Here is a 27,983-nt window from a genome sequence, read left to right as displayed (position 1 = left end):
ACAATTGAGATTTTTATAGGCACAGATCTCATGTAGCTGTTTATGTCAGAGGCGCATCATGTTTATCAGATATATCATATCTTGAAGATCTGCCTGCAAATACAGATTTCTGCAGATTCTGTTTTCTCTTAATGCATTCAGCGTAACAACACGCGTTTTTGCGGGAGAATTTTTGTCAGATGAAACATCTCCACCTTTGCTCTCTGTGATCACACCACTTAACTCTCGAAAGTGGTCACATATTTCATGACATGAGCTGCCTTATGTAAACTCCCTTGATGACTACTAACAAACAGACCTGCACTCCGTCTCTGAGCTTTTTGTTCCTGTTTCAGGGAAGACAAAATGCCTCACTCTCACATGCAAACAAGGCGATGATCCTGACCATGGGGACCCATTGGTTACAGTGTAGAGGGAGAAGCTGGTCCCATATGAGAAGTATTCCAGATATTAGAGAGAAGGAGGAGAGGAGGAGAAAGTGGGAGGGCAAAAAGCTGAAATGCAATTTAATAGGGAAATTACTGAGAGGGGTCGAGGGTTCATATTTAGATGAGGCAGAGACTGTGTTTTTAGGTAAATGCAATTTTCTAAAGATAGATGATTTGCATATAGAAATGAACAGATCTGAGCCCATTAGATGTGAGAATTGTGCTGAGCTTGCGTTGTATCAGGTACAAACTGACGTTTGACGTCAGCATGAGGAGGTTTGTGATATTCTGTGCCAGAAAATGAGTGATATTTCCTCACTGCTTCCTGAGCAAGAAGCACAGTGTAACATTTGAGAGAGAGGCAGATTGTATCACATGAGGAAAGAGATCAAGGGAACACATCTGATAGATGGTAGAGGAAAGTACCTGTCCCTTGGGCACTGTGTGTGTGCTGCCATTGCTCCGTGCGTTCCTGCTGTGTATCTTTGTATATCAACAAACGCATGTCTGTGTAGCTTACTGAAGGAATAACCAGTGTTTCTGGAAATACAGAAGTGCAAAACGTCTTTATATAAATTCCTCTTTTATAGGTAGTATCCACCTTCAATTTGAGTGTCTTGGATTCCATAAAATGCTTATTTTTTTTAAAATCACAAATATATATTAAATTTAACTAAAATACTTTCTAAAAAAAAAACTCAGGTTTCTTTTAGGTTGATCTTGAGGAAATTCAGATTAATGATATATGTTCTTCTGTCTTCTGTGATATTAATAGGACACAAAGGCCCTTGTTTCTACAGGTACTGACAATATAATTACAATCCAGCTGCCAGAAGGCAAGAAAACGACATTTCTTTGCTGCTGTAACTAATCTGAACATGTTGAGTTTCCTTAATTCTCTGGAACTTTAACTAGAACTGATGGGGTTGGTCAGATGTGACTAAGATTCATCTTTTGTTCAAACACTGCAGGTGGGTTTGTTATGGCACGAAGGTTCGATTTATGTCTACTGTTAGATTCGAGGAAAGAATGTATGAGGCTGTGGAAATGTTTATCTGTCAGTTGCTGTGCAAACAACAGCATCACAAAATGTTGGAAATACCAAAACATTTCAAATTATGTATCTGGTGGTCTCTGCCAGAAAACTGAAAATGGGTTGCTATTGGGTTTTTCAACAAGATAATAATTCAAAGCATACAGCCAGATCAATCATTCACCAAACACACAAAATCCACTTTTTTTCCCACGGCCTGCTCAGTGTGATTTTGATCCTACATGTTGTAGAAAAGCAGTGGGCTGAGCTGAAAAGAAGGGTTGTTTTAGTTTTGATTATTTAAAAATGTGCCATGTCAGGTTATGATGTTGCAATAAAAGATGAGTTGTTCCGAAGGCTTTTTGACCATTTTTCCATAGCTGTCAATGAATGAATGAACACTATATACTATATACACTATAACACTATATAGACCTGTTGTAAAACTTTAACGTCAAAGAGAAGGAGCGAGACTGCACAGACACAGGCAGATAATTTTGACTCCATAGTCTAAATCGGTGCTCCAACTACACAACCAAGTTTGTTGCAGGCCCCATTTGCAATTATGTGTTATATGGATCATGAGTCACTGTTTGTAACCTGAGTTCAACTACCTGACCTACTGTATGTGCAAATGATTGTGGCACTTAGGTCACAGGATCTGCGGTCAGCTCAACAAAAATAACATTACATCTATTAAGTTTATAGATGTTTCAATAACATCAGAAAAACATTCAGACACAAAGAACAATCAACACCATCATTTACACAAAAATTTAAAAAAATGACTAACCTGCAACCAAAAAGTATCCCAACTGCTGCTACAAAATATGTCATATTGATTATTAAGGTTTGCAAACTTAAACAAGGACAAGGAAACTTTCCCCTTGTGAAAAAGGGGAAAGTGTATAATTGTACTTTCAGGCAGCTGACCAGCAGTGAGCAGCAATAAATGGGGAGCTGCATCACTGTGTTACCGTGCACCTTTATATAATCTCCCAAAACTCATATTACTTGTTCAGTTCCTCTGACATCTTTGATGGAAACTTTTATTGTATCAGAATATTTGTCATGTTTGTTCACACAGATTTTGGTTTCAGTTAAGAAAGTTTTTTACATTTAGTTCTTGTTTGTGTTAATATGAGTATATTCTGTGCTTTCACACAAAAAAATGAAGACATGATTGAAATAGAGCAAAGAAGTTATGAATGGTTATTTTTCTGGCTTTGAAATGTAACATTTAAAAGCAACACAAAACCTTAGTATTGGAAACTAGAGATGCACTGATTAGGCTTTTCTTGACCAGTTTGTATTTTTGGTTCTCAAGTCCAATCTGCTCAGTGTGATTTTGATCAATTACTTTTTTTTCTTTGGGTGCACCAATTTATCAGTGCCAATTTCCTTAAATTTGGGAGATCGGTGATCAGCTGGTATGTGAAGCCGATCTTATCCCCCAAGCTTTTGTACCTCAGCAAAGGTCTAAAAATCAACCGCTGGCCTCTTCTGCTCTCCCTGGAGAGAGGCTTGAGTAATAGACCGGCCCACCAGGTCATGTCTGCACGTTTGCAGTAAACAATGGTCACCCCACTGTTGCCAACACAGCAACTTTCTTGCTATATTTAGCAACATTTAAGTAAAAAAAGGAGTTGGCATTGGCTAAAATCGGAATCGCCAAATCAAACTTTTTAAACTTCGTAAACGGCGATCTGCCAGAAAACCTGCAGATTAGTTAAACTTTTAAAAACTGCCAAAATCTTACATGATTTTCTTATCTTAATTTAATCTCACAGATTGCATTGTTATTGTTTCAGATACGTTTGTGCTCTTGCCAAAGTCTAATGATGTTTTTCATAGAATCAATCACAATTTTAAGAAGCAAAAAGATCAGTAAATCATTAATTTTGCTGCTTACCCCAAATCATAGTTGATCAAGATCCATTTCTCCCTAGTTCTGTTCTGCTAAACTAACACAAACATTATTAGTGTGAATAAACCGGATTATGAATGTGTTGTCAGTCTGCTCTGAATGCGTTCTCGTCTGCTTTTAATGCAGTCCGCTATTGATAGAATCACCTAGGACACATAATTTGCAGCACCTCCTAACAGTCCCAGAGAGGCTCTTCTTTGTTCAAGTGTCACCCAAGCAGGCTGTTTGTGCTCGCTGTGTTAACAGATGATCCAAATGGGAAATGCTCCAGGGAGCAGTCGGTGTTCTGTAGTTATGTCTCAGCTCCCAGCAACCGCAGCCAGTGGTGTTATGTTGGTTCAATGCAAAATGGCCTTTGAGAAATGAAATAAAAAGTTCATAATATTTACTGTTACAAAGAGTGTTTGATTTATGTGCAGAAATTTGTCAGACCAAGTCGGAAACTGTCCCGTCTTCTGCTGCACCTTTTCAACTTGACATATTGTTTTTGTAATGAGGCACTCTTGGGCTTCTGCCTCATCAAGCTCCCCTAAATGACAACATACAGCAAGTCACGGTAATAAAACCCCTTGTTTGAGTTTCCATTGTGACATTTGACATGTCATAGTGAATATGAGAGATATGAGAACCTGAAACTGGAGCCAGGGAGAGGAATCCAGCCGTTATTCTTTTTTTTTTATTTGCTCCTGTACTTTTCCAGCTCTGCTGTGTCAAAATGTCTTCTTACGAGGGCTTAATGGCTCAGGAGAAATGAGAAAAGAGACAGCTTCTCTGGGACTTTCAGCACTGTGGAGTATCACCACAGGAGCCTCTACTGAAGACGTAGCATTTTCTCCATCTGCATGATTAATTTAGGAGAAGTTTAAAGACAGAGGTATCGTTAGGCAGCCAGGAGAGGCCTATCACAGACAGCTCCTCTTCTTTTAAACACTTTGGCTTTTTGACGTTGTTTGATGTCCTTTCTAATTAACATTATTCTGCCTGAGTACTCAGTCTTTCATATGTTCTCTGGGGATTTGGGGCAACCCTTTATATGTGAACACCTCCACTCATAATATCAAGCCCCCATAAGAGACACAGGACTAATGCTATGTATCTGGCTCTAGGACAGATGAACCTATTTGTCTTTATAGTTTCATTAAAACGTGTCATGTCAAAGATTCCTAATAGGATTCAAGGCTGGACTTTGACTGATCAAAGACATTAATATGCTTTGATCTAAACCATCTCCTCATAGATTGGACACCTGCCCACGAGAACTGTAGTTACAGAACCCTGTTCTGAGGTTTTGCAACCTTTAACAGTTCTTTCCTTCGGGATTAACCTGCATTTTCTCAACATCAGCTCTGACCAGCTTTTTTTGTGTCTGTGTTAAAGAAGAGCATACCCACAGTGTAAGAAATTAGAAGAATGTTTGCCAACACAAAACAATTATAAATGCTTTAAACTGGGAAGCTCTCCCACACTTTGAAAACCTCTGAACTAGCTCTCTATCTCTGCGTTATTGTACAAACATGATTTTTTTTTTAACATTCTGTTCCACCTGTTCAGTGTTGAGCCTGACAACAGGATCATGGAGCAGTTTGAAAACTTCAATATGTGAAAAGATGTTGAGCAGGAAAAGCCGCACTAAATTCAGTTAAAGCAAATTCATTGTTGTTATATTGAATCATCACATTCAGACCCTCATTTTGTCATGGAGTTGCAACTTTATCAGTGTGACAGCTAGACAGAAGGGAGTTTATTGCCTTGCTCTTTTTTCATGCAGATTGTGGTTTATGTGGTTTTAGATCTCAGGAAGGTAATTTCTTACTTTTATTGTTAGCACTGTGTTTCATTAGGTTTATGCAACCAAAACACCCCAGTTGTATTTAATAGACTTTGCAGTCTTTTAAAATGAATGATTGAAACATATTGAATTATGTAGTGTAGGCTTCATGGTGTCTTTTTTTTTTCTTTTATCTGAACGCACAAGTCAAACGTGCAGATTCTGTCTCATTTTGCAAGCCGAATATTGTAATGTTATCTTATCTGAAAACCTGACTTTTCTTTTTTAAATGTGAATTTGTTTCAGAAGTCTTTACTGTGATGCCCCCAATTAGAACTTGGTGAAATATGGTAGTGGCAGCATCATACTGGGTGGATGACTTTCTTCAGCAGGGAAAGAAGACATTGATCAGTCAAGTGGAAGATAAATTAAACACAGAAAAATCCTAGAAGAAAATCTGAGAGCAAATGTCAAGAACTTGGAAGTGGAGCCATGGTTCACCTTTACATTAATGAGTTTGCTTTGACTAGGCCATTCAGATCCATTAATGTAAACGTCCATATTTAATTCCAAATGAGAATTTCTGGCAAGATTTGAAAGTTGATGTTCGGCCCAATTTGAGCTTGGTCAGAGCTAGTAGAGGCTCCAAAAAACCTTCAGCTACAATTGCTGCTGAATATGATTATTGTTTTATTGAAATATGACATTTTAATCTTGTCACTAGGACTACAGTAATTAATTGTCATTAATAGAATATGGAAATAATTGTTGACAAATTTAGTAATTGATTACTTGGAGAATACAGACTCAAAAAATGCCCTTACACTGAAAAAACACAGTCAGGGGAGTAATTAAATCAGAACTGTACAAAAAAATGTTAGTATTTTGCAATTGAGTTAAAAAAAATCTTCTCCTGTGTTCTGTCCAGTACTTATCAAGTGGGACAATTTTCCTTCACCTAGTTCAAAAACAAACAAACAACAAAAAAACCTTCTATTAACCAATGCATAATTATATAGCAAAAGGGAAGAAACCTTTTCCTATCCAATTATTCATTGGTTAATCCCAAAAATAATCAACAAATTAGCCCTAAACTGTATTGATATTAAGTTGAGCAGAAAGCGCTGAACTTTTAATGTTGATGTAACAGTATTTTCTTAGCTGGGTTCACTAATTAATACTGTTTTTGCATTTTAAGTAATAATGTTTTCCTATTTAAAAAAAAACAATTCAATTGTTTATTTGCATCTTTTCTGCATTTCTAATATTGTATAAGAGAAAGGCTTAAATGGTTGAGTGAAAAATCGACAAAATGTGCCAATATTTTGCCTGATTGATTAGTCATCAGAAATGTGTACACTGTAATTGGTTACTGAAATAATCATTAGTTTCAGGCCCACTTGTGACCGTTTCCTTCCACCTTTATTACATAAAACAATTACAAGAGACAGGGAGGGTTTTTTTTTTGTAAGTTAATGTGAAAGCCTTGAAGGCAGTGGAAAGAAATCGTCCAAGCAGACAGCAGAACCAGGAGTAGCCTGAAGAAATATTTCACCACATATAATTTAGTTCATGCAAACAACACATTTTTATGCATCCACATGGAAGCAGTGTGAATGGAGAATAAAAATCAGATGACAATAGAGAACACCTGCAAAGCTCCTGCAGGCAGGAAATGAGTCAGTGTCCTGTAAGCTCTTATGGTGAGTCCTTAACGACCCAAACCTGTCATTGGCTGATAGCTGGAGGGTCTGTGTGCAGGTGTGTGTGTAGGTGTGTGTGTGGGGGTGTGGGTGTGTGTGTGTGTGTGTGCACCGTCAGCATTCTGACTGTCCCCCTGTATTTGTCTGCGAATATGTGCCTCATTGTATTCATATTCGTTTGTGCCAATGAGAGTTGAGGCCCCAGCAGTGTAGTCTAGACAGAAGCCTAAGTGTGTGCGTGGGCGTTACGGTGTGTTGAGAGTGTGAGACAGTCACTGTGTCTACTAGCTGACTCTTTACGCCATCAGGAAAACTATCATCTCCTTGCTTTGTTACTACTTTCAGGTTCTGACTCAGAGTGGAAGGCAGGGATGACAACAGCAGCTGCGGCGTTGCACTGATCATTACCTAAACAGACTGAATCACTCACTTCTTGTCGTGTTTAAATTTTTATACAGCCAAAACAAAACCATAGACCTGTGGTTAAGACTCAGCTCCTCCTTTTGGTTTCAAAAGAAAAAAGAAAATCTTCCTATGATCACTTTTAAGCTTATCTGCAGCTGTAAATATGGCATTTGTTTATACTAGAGGAGATTTAACATCAGCTGAGCATTTTACTCTAGATTTAAACAATGGTAGCCAGGATGATGCGCAGTAAAGTTTTTTTTTTCTTAGTCACACATCACTGACTTCTGTTGAATCTGTGTCGCGGCTGAAAACACAGGAGCGAGGTGTGAAACCTACCATCTGCTCTCAAAGCAAATGAGTCTGGTTTTTAGGAAGTGAGGTGGTTAATGTTGCTAATTAAGGAAATGGGGGGAAGCACTCTTGGTTTTACTGTGGCGACAGTAAAAGTAATGCATCAGGCATTCTTTGCTGCTAAGTTTGTACTTTTTATGGGAGAGCTTTTATTTTGATAATGGGAACTGCTGCAGATGTTGGCACTTTTTAAACAAAACTCTAAATGAATGACACCTTATAACACATTCCCTAAATTAGTCCTTCCGTTTGTTAGTAAGGAAATTTACAACCTTAAAAGTTTGTTGGATTCATAACACTTTTTTTCACCACTTCTCTTGTCATTGCGCGATATATCATGAAATGCGGTGTTAACTTTTTAAGCCCATATTGCAGACTCCGAGTCCTCCTGTACATTACCCATGCTTCTTTCTGCATTTAGTGCTTTAACAATCAGCCCCCTGCACTTCAGTGACAGAGAGGGTTGATTAGGTGCCAGCTTGTCTCCAGGTAGCACCAGCTCCAGTATCCAAAGCGATTTTAAAGCAGATTTGGTTTCTTCAGTGGTCTATTTAATGTAGCCTAATGGCTGGTGTGATCTTATACAGACAGACAGATTTCAGGGCAATTCCCTTTCATTCTTCTGCAATCTCAGAGAACTCTCAGCTTGTCTCTATAATTTCCAGTCTTTAAAAATAGAGATGGTCTTCTTCACTGGGCAAAAGGCTTTGAGCAGCTGAAAACCATATATGGTGTCAACAGAGCGTTTAGGAACTTAACACGGCCCTAGAAGTTGCTCTGGTAATAATTTTACGCTGTAATTCAATGATATTTAAGGGTTCTTTATTTTGACTAATTGAAAGGATTAAATGCAATACAGAATAGTTGTTAGTTGTTAATAGTGTTGATGACTAGATGTGATGCAAATAAACTGGATTGCAGATTTACTTTCACAATTCTCTGCTGCTCTTTAAACATCGTTTTAGGAATAAAAGAAATTGTTACAGAAATAGGAACAAAATGCATGCATGTTGTTATTTTATAGGTTTTCTTGATAGAACTACAGACATCTCTTGTCCACAGCAGACAGTTGGGTGAAAGTCATGCTGTTGTTAAAAAAAAGAACAAAGTCAAACCTGTTGTCTTTTTCTGCTATTAAGTGAGATAAACTGTTGGTCAGAAATTGATGATCTTCAGCTTCGTCAAATCTGACCGGTGGCCCTTTGGTTTTGAACACAGCAACAAGAAAAAAATTACAACTTCTTCACTTGATGTAAGATCATGCTGACAGCAACACTCTTTGGTGTGGAAGTTGTTACAGAGTTAAATAGGTTCATTGCCATATATTCTGAAAATCAATTAGGTTGTTAAGTAAATCAGAGGAAGGACAGTGATGTAATCTATTTAAATGCATTTTCAATCATATGTAGAGTGAGAGCAAACTAGACGGCAGATAACAGGAAGGTTAAATGGGATACAGTCAAGTTGCTCTGTTCTGTCCCTTTGAGCTTTCATCCTCTGTCTGTCATGGAACTTGCTGGATTTGGAAATGTTAGCAGCCTTTTAGAGATCTAGAGCACTGTAATTTCCAGCCAGTCTGCTGATTCACTATTCCTCAACCACTGATTGCTCCACTTCTGGTTTAGAAATCTTCTGTGTTCCCTGCCCTTTGTTGCTGCCAGGTCCTGAGCATTTACACAAGACTTTAATCACAGCTTATTTTTATTTTCAAACAAATAATTCAAAATAAAAGCCTGGGGATTTTTTTTTTCTGGTGGTAATGCAACAAACACTGTTTATTATTTTCCCTGAACAAAGAGAAAATAATAAACAGATCATAATCTTGAACATGATCTGTCATTTTTTTATTTGAAAGAGAACAGCAATTATGTTTTTTTGTTAAAAGTTTGCAGCAGTTATTGTATTTTGTTCATTGCAGAATGTTAGAAGCTGAGCCAGTAATTTTCAAAAGACAGAAATGTCATGTAAACATATTTTCTGCTTTGCTGAATGTCTTTCTTTGTGAAGTTGATCACTTCCTGAGATGCTTAAATTTCAGTGTCATTTATCTATTCATACATTTCACATGTTACTGCCACATTCCCACTCTTGCAACTTGATCGCATAGGTTCAACAGTATATGAGGTTTTCCACACCTTCATCACAGTCTTTCAATAACAGATGTCTCCAGGGTGGATTTTTTAACGCCCATTTTGTGCTGGTCTGGTACCCAGATATCAACACCGGCTTGCAAAGCTTCATTAGGCAGTCGGAGCCTATTTCTTTTTTTTGTACTCCTTTTGCTCTGATTAGTTGTCTTTCCGTCTGCTCCTCTCCCACAGGCTTTAATGAGAGGAGGCCTCCATCCACCTGTGGTATATTTTCTCACCAAGACAAAATCGCATTCGGAGCATCTGGTAGAAAGTACTATGCCTTCAGACTTCATTAAATCCTCCTAAACACCATTAAATAAGAGACAGATATGGTAGTTATACCCGTTGTTTTAGAGTGGAGGTTGTGTGCTTGCTAAGAGGGCTGGCAGAGGACGAAAAAACTCTATAAAGAATGAGGCTGATCGTTGGTTTGTGTGTTTAATATTGACAGAAGTCCTGCACCTCCATGCAGGATAGCAGGAAATACATTTATTTCATCAGTTGCAGAATATGCAAATGAAAGGAGAGTAAAGATCGACATAAGCTAATTTGACTACTGTGCACAGAAGTCCATAAAGGAGCAAGAGTCTCTCTAGTGGCTGCACTAACAGCTTGTTCTTATTTCAAAATGCATTGAAGAAAGGGAGTCTTGATGACAAAGATTTTGTTATGCATGCATCCGCATGCTCTGTTCCAGCATGAGCCAGAAAAAAAAAGGAAAATGAAGTCAAACAGATGGGGGAGGGCAAGCCCTTATTTGGATTTTTTTTCTGCTGGAGTTATGCAACATGCAAAGCCATCTTGTTTCAAATGAAGGCTCGAGTAGCATGATAATCTCTCCAAGTTCATCTTCTGCTATTGAGGTTATTGTGTAGAGCTGGCTGTGTTGGAGTGAAATAGAAACATGACCCAAGGGAGAACCACGCACATCTACACACTGCCAGGGTGAAGACTGCATGAACTACTTCCCATTTATTTTCACCCCGCACTTCCTGCTTTTTTATCTGTGCGCAGTTAAGCTGGTCACAGTTAAATATCCTCCCAACAGAAATTATTTTCTTTTTCCTAAAATGAAAAAAAAAACAGAATTTCAATATACTGACAGATTGCCTCTGTTGTTGCTTTTTTGCCCCCATCGATAGTTTCAGATTATCAAACTAATCTTATTATAAGACAAAAATGGAGTAAATATAATATTCAGTTTTCATGTGAAAAAGTCATTACCCCCTAAATCTGATAACTTATTGTGTCATTCTTGATACCGAAAAGCAATGAGTCTTTTGCAGCCACAGAGTCTTAAATCGACTCTTGCAGAGTTTAATTAAGCCACATTTTTGAGTTTTGAGTTCTTTTTAAAGCTTTTTCTATCTATAGTGACTTTTCTTTGCTCTAAGACAGACAGGAAATGGGTAGAGATAGAAGGAAGGACGACATGCAGCACAGAAACCAGAGTTGGAAATTGTAATCTGGACACTGTTACGGATTAATAACCTGTGTGCATGTAGCATCCGCTCTACCTCTACACCACACACCAGCCCCAGTCTCTCTGTCTTACTGCTGAATTATTAAAACTGACTGGTTTTATGTCTTCTCCAGTCATGAATGTTGGCCATCACTGACTGGAGTCCCAAAGTCTTAGAATCTGCTTTGTGAACCTTTCCAGACAATGACTGATTTTGTTTCTCATCTTCTCTGGAATTCCAGTAGGTCAGAACATCATGTATTGCTTTTTGGCATCTTTTAGCCTACTTCATGCTGCCTGATGGGTTCTGTTTAAGACATTTCTTGATTCTGCTTAATTCCTCTGGAACTCATCAGGCCTGGGTGTGGCTGTTCAGCTCTCTTTCACAGCACTGTGAATGGGAAACACTGGTATCATTTGTTTCTGCCTTTCTTTAGCATGAATAGTAACACATCCCCCAAAAATATTCATTGCTATTTCAAGAATATACTGTTTCAAATCAAGATGATTTTTGTGTAAGCAGCAGAGACCGCTTGCATACGTTTGTGACTGAAAAGGAAGAGGTAGTTGCGCTTGCTTTCTGCTCACATCATGATGTTCATGTTTTTTTTTCTTATGCATCTACCACAAAGATGAAACACAAGCTGATGAACCACAATGGTTTCCATGAGGTGTCTTCATACTTTGTGTAAGTTAGTTTTCTGCTTTCATTTTAGAGGAGGTGCCTTGTTGACGCTCATCGTGCCACTGTTCTCTATCTCCAGTGAATGATAAAACTTTGGTTTCACTATGTAGACTTGTGACTGTCACTTTACACGTTCTCATACACAGCTGTGCACAAATCGGTACAAATGCGTTGGCTAAAATTTATTCTGAAATAATATTTGGCCTAAATTATTAGTTCTGACTTCTTTAAGGACTATATTTATTCCATACATAAAATAAATAAATTTTAGTGTAAGCAGTCCAATATTTTGCTCACTCTTATGCTGCCATGACTTGATGTTGTGGTTTTGTGTTGCAGTTTGTGCATGAACTAAATTAAACTGCTTTAAAATTGATTACTCTCCACTGTTCTAAATTACATAATGCTTTAGGTTTTTTTTTCAACTGAAAAATGTAATAAATTAATCATGCTTCCTTGACTTTTCAAACATACCTGTCATTTAAATCTATAATTCAATTCAGTTTATATCTGTACTCTGACACTGTGAATATTTAAAATCTAAATGTTCCCACTGCGAAGGATGTTCCTCTTTCTGTTCATGGATTTCTTTTTCTTCATCATGTTTCATCATCACAGATCATGGTGCACACTGTATTGGCTGCATGTTTTTCCTCTCTGTCTGAATTAAAATCCTACACATTCCTTTAACTGGGGTTCTTTACAGGCAAAACCAGACTCTTCTGTCCTCAGCTGATGGCAGAACATTTTCTTTTTAGCTTTCTCATCTATTGACCTGTGTTGTTCTGATACATTGCAACAAATGTATCATCCCTTTTTAATGCCGTTTAATCTAATCTGTCTGTGTGGATGAATCTTGCTTTGTAACTGGATCATGTCGTCCCAGATGGCCCACTGAGGACTCATACCGTCCGCGTCTCCTCCTCTACACTATGAGTCAGTCATCCTTCCTCTACAGGTTGCCAGTGAGGCTCGTTATGCCATCTCAAAGGATTCTATGGTGATTTTTCTTCACCCAGAATAGTTCACAAGCTGCGTTACAAATGGCACCAGCTAGATCCCAATTATTCCTGGCTCTGGATATCCAATTAAACATCCAACATCCATACCAGGCATCTGGAACGTTCAGTGCACACACAGAGCAGGCAGAACACCCACTTTTCCCTCACTCTCACCATTTATTTTCTCTTGTTTGTTTCCCTCTCAAGATAAAGAGATGAAGGGTATGAAATCGTTATCAAGCTTCCAGTGTTGCGCAGTTTGAATTTTACATGTAAAGCTCTGTTATCTTGGAGAACGTCCCAGGTCTCAGCTGCTCATGTCCGATCAGCAGTAGGGCTTTCACAAGGGTTTTTGTTTTTTTCTTCTACTATGTTTTTATTTGTTTCGGTCCTTAATTATTCATCAGTGTTGCTGCTTAGACCTAGTCGCATAAATCATCAGAAAATTGTGGATTTATATTGAGTATATATTGTGTATATATTGTGATCTGTGCTTTTCCAGCCTTTGCTTTTTTTTTCTGAAATAGATTTTGATCTCAGTGGGATTTTTATGGTGAGATGAAGGTAAAATAAATATATAAATTGCAACAAATTAATTGGGAGACAAAAAAGACAGCAGGGCGTTTGGGCTTTTTGGCATGTTTGTGATCGCTGCTTTCGCTTCAGACTGGCACCCGGCGGGGTTGACTGTGCCAGTTCATTGTAATAGAGGAGGCAATCAGTAATCTTTCCACAGTGACGTTTGTCCTCGGCTACAAACAGGAGCTCTTCATAACCGACCAAGCTGTCTACATCGCTAAAGCCATTTTCACTGATTCTTAGGGCAGCCAAAAGAAAAGTTACATCATATGCAACGGACTGCTGCAGCTAGTGGAGGCTGTTTTTTGCTTCAGTTCTGTGTACACAAAGTAGTATATAATTACAAAGTGCAAAAAAATAAGTCTTTGTGGTTTTCAACTGTTTTTTCCCTCAAAAATCTGAAATGATTGCGTGTATTTATTTAACTATTTAATAATATTCCACCACCTAAGGCTATAATTAGTGCAAACATTTTTATCTTCAGGAACTAACTGAGACGTTCAAAGTTTGGTATATTTATTTACAACCTAATCCTACTCTAAACTTCTCCAAAACTTTTCCCTGTGTGCAGAATTCATGAAATCTAAATAGTCTTTTTCATTTTTAAGAATTTAAACCTAAACATTTTCTTTGGATTTTTGGTACATTTTTAAAACAAATGATTTTTATGACAAAAGGAAAATTCGTTCCTATTATTTTCTGCTTCATTTTATCATTTTCTTACTCCTCATAAGTTGTTTGTTGTCTTTTCTTCCCAGTGAAGTACATGCGTGAGGCTACGCCGTATGTCAAAAAGGGCTCCCCTGTATCGGAGATCAGCTGGGAGACGCCTCCTCCTGAGTCTCCGCGCCCCAGCAGCTCTCCCACCGCTTCCTTCTCCTCGTCCTCGCCTCAGTCTCCCAGCTCTCCCAGCCAGCCCTTCCTGTCTCTGAACAGCGACAGGAGGTGCATACCACTGAAGATGTCTTTTGTGACACGTGCCATGACCAGAGCGGATCCTGAGAACAGGTAGGTGGAAACTCACTGGGACGAAGTCAACAGAAAACACAAACACACTGGGCCAGAGGGATGAAACCGCAGGTTTGCTGGAGACTGTTGCTAAACTTCAAATGTCATTTCAATCAATATGCAGTGCAGGAGCTTTTCCTTAGGGATATCTTTGCCTTTAAATTAAACACGCACAGACAAATGTGATGCAGTTGTAACAATTGCATATCCCCAGTCTTTTAGGTCTCTAGTGTCTCTCTGGGTTTCTGGCTGCTCTGATGAAGCCGGCAATAAAAACAGGAAATTATTTATCCAACACATTTAGGGCAATTCTCTTCTCTCATTCCCCTAATGGACATTTGAACAGCAGATGAGGAAAATAAAAGCCTTTGCCAGTGATTCAAATCACCTGCAGCTAAAAACCCTGAAAATTTTCATTTATCCACAGAGAAATGCACGAATATCGATGTTTTTCTCTCTTCTCTCCACTTTTAAATTAATCTGTCCTTTGAGTGGATCCTTCTTGATTCACTCATTTGTCTTCATCAAAGTCAAAATAATGTAACATTAGGTCATTTATTACAAGCATAATAACAAAGCTGTCAGTAGAAACTTGAAGTTGTGCAGCATTATGTTCTGTCTCTTGCAAAGGTTTTCACACATTGTGAGGATCTTTTTTGCATCTAGTCATGTTACAACAAACCTAAAGGAATATTATTGAGATATTAAGAGGTAGATGAACACAATGCAGTGTGTACTTGCAGAGTGGAAATGATTTATAATTAAATGATTAAATGATTTATAACGCAGCTGAATTAAATTTGTGCAATTCTCAATCACAAAAAAACCTCTGCTTGGATGCAATATTTGATAAAATGTTTCAGGTTGAATTTAGTTGGTTACAACGCAGTTTGTTGGAAATTTTTTTACTGCATTCATGTGATTTGTAATTAAACACACTGGTTTGGGGCATTTTATGGAACTAAACAAAAATGAGAAATGTCATGCTATGAATGACATAATTTAGGATGGATATTCTGTCATTTAGATAGAATATCCATCAAGTGTAAGATTTAGAAAATGTATGATGTTAAATCAAATCAGAACTACTCGACATTATTTTCTCTGTTTTGCTTTGTCAGTTTCCGTTTGCTCATTAGTATCTTCCCTGGGATCAGCCAGCGTCACCTGCTATCTTGAAAGACAGAAGCACTAAAGTCACTTTTTCAGCCTGATTTGCTTACGGCCAGACATTTGAAGTAGCTCTTAGACCTACATAGTAGTGGGTGGGGGGATTGTTAGAAGGTGTCATTAAGCTAGTTGGTTGGTAATTTGACAGTGGCAGAGTTAAATAGCAGATTGATGCACAGAAATGTTTTACTGTATTTCATTCTCTTTTCACTTTCTGTGCTGTATACTATGGCCCTCTTAAGTGTTTTCACCATGTTGTTTTTTCCTCTGCGTGCAATACTTTCTCCTTGTTGCTCTGTCTTGTCTGCGCTTCAGTCTTTTCAACTTGTTTGTGTTTTTCTGCCCCAACGACTTCCTGCTGTCCTCTCCTTTTCCTCTCTTTCATCATCTCCCAGTACCAAAAAAAGTCTGCTTTTCTATCATTCAACCTCTTCAGCTGTTTGATTTTTTTTGCTCTCAACAGATCTTTCTGTGATCTCACTGTGACTCTGTGTCTTTATCTGCACATATGTGCCCACAGAATCCACAGAATTCTTCTTTATCTTAAAAGCTTTGCATAATAAGCCCTCAGTGACCAGTCTCCCCTAAAGTTAGTAATCCTCAACTCTCCATTAGTAAGGCATAGCTGCACAAAAACAAACAATAAAAGTATAAATGAAGATTAACATTACAGGATTTTCTATAAAAGGTAATACAGATGTACGCAACATTTGTTGTAGACATTTTGTCTGTATGCAATCTTCCACAAATTTCAAGTTCAAATGTTACGTACAGATGCAAAAGTGACCGAAACCCAAATATGGTCGTCAATGGGTCTTGTTCCTCATCCTTGTTGTGTTGTAAACAAAATGCATTGATTTCCTCACCAAGCATTTTGCATCAGATCCTGTTCCTTGTATGACGCTCTTCCACATCTCCTCTTCCTCATTTTTCAAGCTGAGATGTTCGTCTCTAACAGAGCAATCTCTCCCTGCAAGGAGCTTGTGTGAAAGAGAGAAAAGAGTGAACTAAATTGTTCTCCTGACCATCTTCAATTTTCATGTGCACAAACAGCTTTTGTGTCAAAGCCATATTCCAGTGAAAATGCATTTTTTAAGATTTCCCGTATTCTCAAACCCAAAGCTTGACAGGTATGGGGCAAGGCAAAATTTTTTTTTAGCACTCACAAAAACCATTAAAATGTTTGCTTTAATCTTTCTCTCTTTGTTCCTGAAACTTGAAATAGGAAAAACTATATTAAACTGTTTCTCATTAAAAACAATTCCAGCTGAAGTATTTTTTTAATAATGTGCTTAGCACGTAAATTAAATGATTGACTTCAGACGACCATCTGCTTGGAGAATAGATCGCCCTTCACCTGTTGTTGTGCACTGACAGTCAGATGGCTGGGTAAAAGGTGGGAAACATTTCGGCTCATGAAAAACACAGAGTCATAATGTGGGAGCTAAATGAATGTGTGTGGAGCAGCTGACTGCCTACTGGAGAAGAGAGACTGACTTATCAACAATCTCAAATCTCCTTGTTTGACCTCCAGTGTTGCACTAGAAAGAGCAGAAGTTATGATATATTCATGATAACCTCTTAAAATACCACTAAATTGAGCAAGTAGTTGAAAGTCTATCTTTTAACAACTAATAAATTATAGATAACATTGTCCTAACTGCAGAAATGAAAACAGCAGTAACCACAATAGCTATTTTCCATTTTAAATAAAAGAGAACAGAATATATTTTACCTATACTGCAATACGCAAACTCTTCCTCAAGAGTGGACATTTTCTAGCGTATTTACATTAAATAAAATTATAAACCAATGGTGAATGTCATTGAAATAATTTGAAAATGCATATAATTGGACTCTCTCTCTCTCTCTCTCTCTCTCTCTCTCTCTCTCTCTCTATATATATATATATATATATATATATATATATATATATATATATATATATATATATATATATATATATTGAGTTCAATTATATGCAATATATATTGAGTTCAATTATATGCATTATAATATATATATATATATATATATATATATATATATATATATATATATATATATATATATATATACAGTATATATACTGTATATAGGATAGGATTCATCACATAATATACAAGGACTCAATTACTGAGACTATTTCCCATATGTAGAATATTTAATTTTTTTCCCTCATACATTCCTCCTCAGCAGGTTTTTTTAGTGCATTAATATCAGTGTACAATCTTGCATCTTGTCAGATTGTCTTTGGCCGTAGAGGACTACGGTGTCTGTACATGAGAAACCCTTAGTCATGTTTCACATTAAGTCAATGTTAGTTTTTAGAATACATGGATGTAGGAGGAGCATTACTTGTAAAATCACACTAAAATCAGTCATGACTTTCAAAAGTGAAACCTTCAGGTCAGTGTTGATTGAAACCACTTAAAAACACTTCAAGGTTGAACATTGACTTTGTTGCCCATAACTTTGATTTTATTGGTGAGTTATGCGAGGAGTTGAGGTCAATGCCCCATCTCATGTCACACACAGATAACACTGTGCTTTGCTTTGTGAATATCTAAAGCAGATTTGTGGATGAGAATGTAGACCTTGGACAAATTTATCTTGACCAGCAGGTTTTTATGAAGCCTTTTCTGTACTCCTCAACCAAAACAAATTCCTGATTGACTCTACCAGATAAAGTTTAGTAAATGTTTAAATGGAAATGCACCCAAGATGAAATCGATTCGCTGTTCTTAATCCATGAAAATGTGCTCATGTTTATCCTGGAAGGTTGGATGTTTCTCAGCCTTCGTTTGTCCCCAGACAGAAAGCTGAAGTTAAAGATCACAAGGCAAGCCTGTAAGCTAGCTCTCTGTTTTTTTTATTTGGCTTTCAGGGATAAAATGGTTTAGGAGGTTTTATGTTAAATGACAGAAGATTCTGGCTTATCTTCCTTTTCTATACTCAGCAATGCTGCATCTCCCTCAGGGGTTTCAATTCATTTCACCAGATGATGTATAAACCATGTGCGAGCCCAAGAGGAAATGCACAAGAGCGGGCCCTGAGAAAGGCAGAACACATACAGTGATGAAAAGAGCCAGTAGAAAACAATGCTAAAGAAGTGGAGAGATGAGTTTTACTTTGGAATGAAGGTAGACTTGATTTAAATTCCCTATGTGTACCTTGAAGAACTCAAACAAAATGTTCATCCTAGTGTGAGTATCCTGACCTAACGTATTCAAATACACAGCGTGTATTAATCCTGGGTTATAAATGGGATTTTTAAATCAAGCCAAGTTATTTCAGGTATGTTGTACATTAATAATAGTCAAAGAAAATGGCCTCAGGCTGCTTTACGGATCACCCATGCGCTCTATTCTTAGAAGGTCAGTGAACGGTAAGTTGGGATAAGTGGAAAAGAAAATAGAATATTCTAACAAGGAAAACAATAAAATTAATGTTTCACTGTTTAGAACACAAATTCAGTCAGTATTGGCTAAAATGTTATGCCATTGAAGATATCTGTATACAGTGCCCTGCAAAAGGATTGAACTTTGCTAAGTTTGTTCATCTTACAAGTATAGAAATGTTTTAGATTCCATTGATATTTTATGTGAAAAACAAAGTAAAGCAACAGAGGTGTGCATTTATTTTATTTAATCCCTCTAAATGAAATGCCTTTAGAAGTCACATACTTAAAATTGTCTCCTTGCTTGATCTCAGTATAAGTCCAGTTAATTTTTATTGAAGACTGGTGAACAAATGGCATCATGAAGATCGAGGAAAAAGGTAGGTTGTGATACAATAGTTCTAGCTTTGAAAATGTCACATAGCTCTGGTCATTCAATCTTCTGATAATGGAAGAATATGTCAAACCTGCAAACCTACCAAGACATGTCTAAAAAGCTCAACTATCAGTAACAAGCAGCCAAAGGGGTCATGCTAACTCTGAAAGTGCTGCATGACTCAAGGTGGGAGAATCTTTTGATAAGACAATTATTAGTTTAGATCTTCACAAATCTGGCCTTTCTGGAAGAATACCAAAAAGAAAGTTGTTGTAAAAAGAAAGTGATGTGAGTGACCCTGAAAACTTAAAGCCTAGTTTGAAATATGGCCTCAACAGCATCTTGGTTTGACAGTGCCTTCCTTCAGCATGAACAGAGAACCTGGATTGAGTTTAGTGCAGGGTAATCCTGAAGGAAACCTGCCTAAAGATGTCCCTCAACACACACCCCGAGCTATAATGGACTAATTTAGATTGAACCACATTTATGCATTAGAATGGTCCAGTCAAAGTACGGAGCTAAATCCAACCAAGGATCTGTCACATGAAGATAATATTTCTATGAGAACAGCTGTGTGCAGAAAATGATTCTCCAATAGCTTTGCAGTAATCTAATCTGATGTTCTCTTCTCGCTCTGAATGCTTCTATTTTGCATTTCTGTAAGCTCTTTTGCCAATGAAGTGGTGCCAGTGCAACATATTTAAGGAACCTCCTCCACTAAACACAGATCTGCCTCTGAAGTTCCTCCCCTCCACTCCTCTGTGGCCTGTTATTTAGCAACCTGGCTTTTACAAGAACCCATTCAAAACTTTAAACCCAGAGTAACACCAGGAGTTGATTTAATGTAGATGGTATTTTTACTGGCAGTGATGCCATTGAATAGGGAATGCATGACATTCTTCAGAGAATGCCGTGCATTCGGTAAAGTATTCGGTATACTTTACCGAATGATGAAATCTTTCATTATTCAGTAAAGTAAAGGTGTGAAGAGAAACTGAAACTATGCAGCTTATTAAGCAACAACAAACAACTGGATAAATGATGAGTTTCGTGGCAATTTCTTTTCAGCCCTTTTTTAATGCTTTAACATTATTATTGCTTCTTCTTGGATGAGGTGGCATAATCTATATTTCCCAATGCTGAAATACAATGTGTGCTTATCTGGACCTTATTTGGGATATATTGTACCTTTTTTCCCACATATACTCCAAGTTATTTTATATTCTTCCAGCGTGGATAAATGTCAGCGAGAGTTAGACATTTACATGCCTCTGTAATCTCTGTTTGATCAAACTCTATATCAATTTTATTTTTTTATTTAAAAGTTGTTCCTTTGCTAATCTTTGTCTTATATATATTTTTTTTTTTTCGTCTTCCAAGCACTTCAGCAGCAGCCTACCTTCTCTTCTATGTCATGCTGCACAATAAAGAAAGAGTTAACCGCATTGTTCTTTAGCAGCAACCACATGAACCTTTTTAAAATTCATACTCTGAGTGCACACAATCAAAGCGCCATCCAGAGAGATCGAGAAGGGTATGCTTTGCCTCTCCTGACCAGAAATGCTCCCATATGAAATGAACAAATTGTTTATGGAAATTTACTGAGATGCAGCTATTTGTCATTTCTCCCACACAGAATGCATGGGTATTTCTGTATTTTCATCTTGGTTGAATTAACTCAAATTTTAACACACTTTTTTACCGAGTGCACATAATGAAGTGGATGGCATAAATGGAACATCTGTTAAATGCTGATAGGTAATTTAGTAGCATTTTTGTTTCTAGACCAAATTAGAGTTGCCTGATTAGGGTGGGGAACATATTTTTGTTTTATAAAGCCCCCCCCCTCTCAATCAACCAGAGAGGTCAAAGCTTTACTAACTTTTTCTTATCTCCTCCTCCAGACAACTGGAGCTGCACAGTCCTGACGCCAGGCACTCCATCGTGCTCCGGTGCCCAGACCAACCATCTGCCCTGTCCTGGTTCTCTTCCATGCACTCAGTCACATCCATGCTGGCACAGGTCTGTCTCCTCTGTGAATCGTTTTTACAGGAAGCTGTTATCATCACAGTACATTTAGATGTCAGCGACCGTTGCACGACTCCTCTGAACTGCTTTGAGGGTGGTGCATGCTGAATGACTCTCCAGGCTTAAACCTGTCACCCCATCACAGCGAGCAGCGGCGGAAGTTGTCCAGAATACATCCAGGACAGGGGTAGCTGGCAGCAAAGAGATCCGACACCTGGGATGGCTGGCAGGGAAGGTTGGTGTGCGTGAGTGTGTGCGCGCATTTGTATGTGCTTCAAATGGTCCAGAAATGAATTTGTCTTTTTACAGTCATGCTGTTAGGTTTTGTTGAAGGGTAAGAGCTCATAATGTACAGCAATGAATTTAATACGAAAGAATAGAGCATGCACTATACTAACATAAACACTGTATGGTAAAATCTATATGACCAATAGGCCCAGAAGATTATTGCTTGAATTAGATGTTAAAAGCTGGAAATCAGACTTGTTGCACCTGCCAATAGGGGGCAATGATGTGCCTGCTTGTCAACTGTGTACTCAGAAGAGAAGAAAAAGCAATAAAATTTGTGAGCTTTATGTTGCTAACTACAGATAGCCCTAGTAAATGATGAATTAGTATTAGCTTGTTAGACTTTTGTTGTTGATGTAATATTCTGCTCAATAAACACATATACTTGAAAACCAATTTTAAATTTAGTGTGTAGATGTGATGAAATGAATATAAATGTACTCTTCCAGTAAAACACAATTAGATCAAGACATTTTTGTTTGAATATTTTAAGGCCATAATACCTTTAAAGTTTGGTATTTTTTTACCCAAGTTTGTCATACAATGAGCATCGCAGACCAGCCGGTGCTGGGGTGAAATTTCTTTCAATTTTGCAAAGGGTTATTACGGCAGTGAGATGGGGTGTGTGTGTGTGTTCTGTGTGCTTTAATATTTAAATGTGTTTGATTTAGCTGCATAATCCATTCTGTCCTCTAAACAAGTAAAAACAACCCCACATTAAAGCACCTAGAAAACTCAGTCATGTAATTTTTAAGTTTATTAAATGTGTGCTTTATCACCCTTTCTTTTGTTGCAGAAAGTGTGAGATTGGTTTTCTGCATGTCACAGAGGTTTAGGATAAGTGTGTTTAAAAAGAAACTCAATAAGATGGGGTCAGAAGATGAAAACAGTCAGTGTTTTTGTGTGATTGTGTTTGTGTGCTTATGTACCTGGGGCTGCATTCTTATTAGGAATTATCTTCAACTCCTGCACACCCACACACACACACACGCGCGCGATGTATTTGTGAATTTCGCCCATACGCAGCTTCGCTCTCTCTTTCATATACAAACACCTGTGCAAATAGGCGCACACATCCATATCTATCTAATTTAGTCCTCATGAATTTGCCAATATTTGATCCTCCAAATGCAGTACAATACAGTTACTTAGCAACATATCCTCATTATGTTAAAAAGCTGACCCTTGACCCTCTGAATCCCACTGTGCGATTGGTTGAAGCAGAACTTCAAAGAGCTACTTTGGATTCCTCGGCTCGGCAGCAGATAAGCTCTCATAATGAGAAGAGTTCTGGAGCATTGTCACATAAAATGCACATGAATTGTGTGAGTGTGCATGTGTGTGACAGATAGAGAGAGAGAGTGTGTGTAAGTGAGAGGCTTGTGGAGATGAGTGGGTGTGGGGGCAGAGCAAATGGATAGAGAAAGTGTACTTGCATCTCCACAACAGCTAAGTTCACTTTTATCTCACTTCCTGTTGGATATGCAACACAAAGCTAGAGACGAACTTGTCATGGGTCCGGGATTTATTTGCTTGTTTTTGACATATTTTACACATTACGCACAAAAACATGTACATTAACAGATCCGTCACCCTGTGCAGCATGCAACTAATCAAATTCAACTTGAGTGGCCCTCCAGGAGTGGTTGTTTAGTTGGTCTCTTGACATAATATTCAGTAATCACTTGCTCTGTTTAAATTAATCACCAATCTAGTACTCATTAAGTGTGTTGTTTCTTTTTTTTGCTGGTTAAGCTCTATTTCTCAGTTGGGTATGTAAATAAGAAAAAAGTTATATTTGTCATATATTTGCATAATAAACTGCTGAATATTATTGAACTTGACTTGGGACAAAAAGAAATCCACAATTACATTATGTTAGGAGTTAAATCCCCTGATTAGTGTAATCATTTTAATGAGTGTCAAACTGAGGGAAAAAAATGGAGGAAAACCAGGTAAAGGACAAAGCACAGAATAATGTGTCACACTTTAGCCCATGGCACAGCAAAATAACTAACCTGAATTGAAGGAACAGGTTGCATGTTTTTACCTCTGCATTTTTGTATTTTACCTCAGCATATGGCTGAATGGGAGCAGCTGTTCCTCCCTCATTGTTTATCTGTTTATGCGGCAGACGGAGAGTGAGAAGCAGTGTTGGAAACCGGTCCTCGTAGTGGTGACGGAGAAGGACCTTTTGCTGTACGACAGTTTGCCTCGGAGCAAGGAGGCCTGGCAAAACCCTTCACACAATTTTCCACTTTTAGCAACACGGTAGGTAGCTTTACAAATACAAACATACAGAAATGTGCTAGTTCTTAAAAAAAAAAAACAGCTGAAGCACAGTTAATTTCTTTTCATAGTTTGATTCCTTGACATTCTGAATAAAAGCAATAGAAAAAGATAACAATTTCTCATTTATTAATAATACTTTTTATGAAAGTTAAGTTTGAAAATCTTTACAAAGGTCTTGATTTAATTTGACAGTTGTCCACCTGGCCTTGCTCTCATTGGGCGTATTTTCTTTCCTTTTGTTTTTGTCTGAATTTCTAAAATACAACTGATCTTGTTATGATAGAGCTTTAATTTTCATTAAGGACAACAATAATAAATAAAAAGTGTTTGCCCTCAGATTTCTTCCATTCCTGATTTTTTTTGGCACAGCTAACTGTTTCAGAATGTCAAACCTCTTTTGTCAGACAAAGGTTGACTGAGGAAAAACAAAATGTGGTTTTCGCACATTTCTCTCATTTATTAAGCAAAAAGCTATGTAAATCACCCTGGCCCTGTGTGAAACAGTTCTCTCCTGTGTTTTTAAATAAATAACAGTAAAAACATTTCTTCTCATGAAAAAAAATTTGAAGACCTGTCTCGTGTTTGCTAAAAAAAAAAAAATATCCACAAGACTTTTGGAAAAAATATTCTGCAAGCTGATGAGAAAAAATGTGAAACATTTTGGAACTTGTGCCTCCCATTAAATCAACATGGTGTGAGTGTGACGTCCTACTTTACTAATTCAGAACCAAAATGAGTCGCTATAATTGATGGATCCATGAATTCAGCACGTTACCAGAAAATCCTAAGGAAAAATGTGCAGGTATCAGTTCAATAACTTTAAATATAAACTCTTGCTTTAAGTAGCAGGACAATGATCAAAAGAAACACCAGCAAGTTAACCTCTGAATGGCTGAAAAAAATTAAATAAAATGAAAGTTTTGAAACAACCTTGTCAAATTTAGATGTTATTCTACTTTAGATGTTGTAGTGTAACCTGAAGCAGGTCATTCAGGCGTGAAACCCTCTGATGTGGCTAAGTCAAAAAGACTCTGCAAAGAAGAGCAGAAGAAAATATCTTCTGAGTAAAGTAAAGGGCTCATCACAGAAGCTGGGTGACAGTCGTTTCTGCCACGCTTGGTTCAACTGGTTTTTAGGTTTGAGGGCAGTTACTGTTTCTCACAAGGTCAGGTTGGCTTGGATATTTTTTTGCCTAGACATAATGAGGATGTAGTTTCAAAATTGCATTTTATAACACTCAGTTAAGAAAAAGTGTTGAATGATCTGAAACGTCAGTTTGACAAAAAGGAGGAGCACTCTTGAAAGTAATATCAGAATGTATGGCACATATTAGCATATATTCATATTCAAATATTAGATGCATAAATAACTTGCCGATACTAAAATGGTTACATGAAATCTTTGTTTTAAGCTTGCTAAAAAAAATGTACATAAAAAATCTACATACAATGTGTCTGATTTTAACAACTGTCATTCTTGTAGTCTGGTCCACTCTGGTCCTGACCGGGGGTCGCCGTGTTCTGGCACTGAGCTGTTTTTTGCCACTCGGACTGGCACGCGACTCGGCATTGAAACTCACCTTTTCCGGACTGAGACCACAAAGGATTTGTCCATGTGGACCAGACACATTGTCAACGGCTGTCATGCATCGGCTGAGATGATCAAAGAAGTCACAACAAGTGAGTTTTAGTACATTCAGTGTCATAAAACACACACAAATCGACACTTTAGACAAGAGAAAGACAGAAAAAGCATAAAGGATGGGAAGAGCAAGGTGAACTGTCCTGGTCACTTTATGGGTTTCTGCAACACTTCCTCAGATTGGTCCTGGCGTCTAGTGACACAACGCATCCAGAGAGATTTAGGAGTCTGCGGTGGAAACCACTGCCTTGGGTCAAGCAAACCTGGAGTCACTGCATAAAGCAATATGTGTACATGTGAGAACAGACTCCCACATCCTCTGAGATAGAAGAGCCTCTTTGATATAAGATGACAGCCATATGGAAGATGTAGACAAAGCACTTGCTATTTATAGCAAGGAATTGTGTGTGCAATTGTGTGTATTTACTGTTAGGCATTGAGTATGTGTTGTTTAGGGGATTGGAGTATAAACTCTCTTTCTCATGGCCTCCATCTTTCTCAAAGCACAAAATGTCCTGGGAAATGCTCCTTTCCCCTGAGTCCTCTTCAAGTTTCCATGTGCCAAATTAAGCTTCACCTCAGGCTCTATCTATAAAACGGTGTGCATCCAAACCCATATGATACACACAATAGTTCATCTGTCATTTACCTTCAAATTCCTGTTAAACTCACCCACAGTCTGTTTCAGCCCACTGTTCCTGGTCTTCAGTAGTTGGAGGGTTGCTAAAGTGAAAGTAAAGGTTGCATTTACGGTGTAAACTAAAAGTCACAAGTTGCTCAGCATCAAAAGATGGAGTTGACCAGTCTCCATGACCTTGATGTCATCAAGCTGGTAGTTCTGTGGGAGGGGGTGTTCCTGTGTGTGTGGACACTGTTTGATTGGCGTATTCCTAGTCTCCTGGCTCTGTGCTCTATCTGTCTCACTCTCAATGTTAATAAGATATGTAATCAGCAAAACAATCTGCAGCAAGCTTTGGTCGACAGTTTTTATTCAGTTTCTACCGCAAACAGTGCAATGATGTTTTATTGCTTTTAAAGTTGATACAGCAATTAATTCCTTGTGTTATGCATCTGCGATGAGGTTAATCCTTTCTGTCTGTTAGAAAACATCTTTCTGAATCTCTTCATCTTTCTCCTCGTTAGTATAGTGGTGAGTATCCCCGCCTGTCACGCGGGAGACCGGGGTTCGATTCCCCGACGGGGAGTGAAGTTTGTTTCAGGTCCCTCTTGAAAATGAGATCTAGATCTCAACAGGGTTTACCTGATTAAATAAAGAATTATGAATCCCTGTTAAATATGCATCAATACTCCATATGTCTCTAATAATCACTACATACACTAAACATGGTGGTGAATTGACCTACCACTATGTTTAGTGTATGTTAATATTTTTGGTTTAGCTTAAGTTATGTTAGCCTTTCTGCAGGTAGGCATGTTTCTAAAAACATGGTGGATGTGAAGCGTGGTCCTTTGAATCATGCTACATTTGTATATATATATATATATATATATATATATATATATATATATAGATAGATAGATAGATAGATAGATAGATAGATCCATACGATCTTCAGGCTTTTTAAACTTTGGCTGCTTTTACAACAACTTTCAGTTCATTCTTTGCTCACTTATTGTTTGTGTTGGATAATGAATTGTATTTTATTTGTGCATGTATAATTTTTAAACTAGTTGGATTTTTAAGTCCAATAAGACTTGAAAAAGACTTTTTAAAAATATTTTGATAATTGTTGATGAGAATTACAGGAAGTTCTTGTTTCCCTGGAGCAAAATATAAAGAAATTAGGGCTAGTTTAAAATGTTTTTTCTATTGCATTTTTACCAAACATATTCACCGACACACCCAGATCATTGCATTTGGGTGTTTTACTCACTTCCGTTGAAACAGGTGTACAAAATGCATCACCAAGGCATACAGGCTGCTTCTACTGTACAAATATTTGCATAATAACTTGCTTGCTCACAAGAGCTCAGTGAATTCCAGTAAATTCCTGCTTCCTTTAATACAAAACGTTAATCTAGGATTAGCCAGGAGAAAAGTACTTGAAGGGGTAGGCAGATATATTGAAACTTAATGGATTACTTTTGACAATAAATTTTACACTAGAGTAGTATTTTACCTAATCCTCTGAGATTTTGGAAGCAACAGTTTTCCAAAAGTGCCTCTGGCATGTCAGTCTTTAAGACTAACAACTCATGAGAAATGGGACCATTTTGATTTAACGACATAATGTAAAATTTATAGGGTTAAAAAATTGTAATCCTTAGAAAATTAACCAACT

At 37.6% G+C, this 27,983-nt stretch overlaps 1 protein-coding gene and 1 non-coding gene across 2 annotated transcripts in view; both read left to right on the top strand.

The window, feature by feature from the left end:
- Nucleotides 1–27,983, top strand: part of sntb1 (syntrophin, basic 1) — a 41,111-nt gene that overhangs the window by 2,457 nt on the left and 10,671 nt on the right. The window contains exons 2-6 of the mRNA XM_032559002.1: nt 14,236–14,485; nt 21,336–21,453; nt 21,605–21,694; nt 23,882–24,018; nt 25,522–25,718. Coding sequence (XP_032414893.1) covers nt 14,236–14,485; nt 21,336–21,453; nt 21,605–21,694; nt 23,882–24,018; nt 25,522–25,718 — 792 coding nt within the window. The remainder of the gene's footprint in view (nt 1–14,235; nt 14,486–21,335; nt 21,454–21,604; nt 21,695–23,881; nt 24,019–25,521; nt 25,719–27,983) is intronic.
- On the top strand, nt 26,814–26,885 carry trnad-guc (transfer RNA aspartic acid (anticodon GUC)). Its single transcript has one exon. It is a non-coding gene; the product is annotated as a tRNA-Asp (tRNA).

Source organism: Xiphophorus hellerii, chromosome 3 (assembly GCF_003331165.1).
Source record: "Xiphophorus hellerii strain 12219 chromosome 3, Xiphophorus_hellerii-4.1, whole genome shotgun sequence".
Classification (NCBI taxonomy): Eukaryota; Metazoa; Chordata; class Actinopteri; order Cyprinodontiformes; family Poeciliidae; genus Xiphophorus; species Xiphophorus hellerii.
The sequence above is the reverse complement of the archived record's forward strand: the minus strand, read 5'-3'. Positions and strand labels throughout refer to the sequence as shown.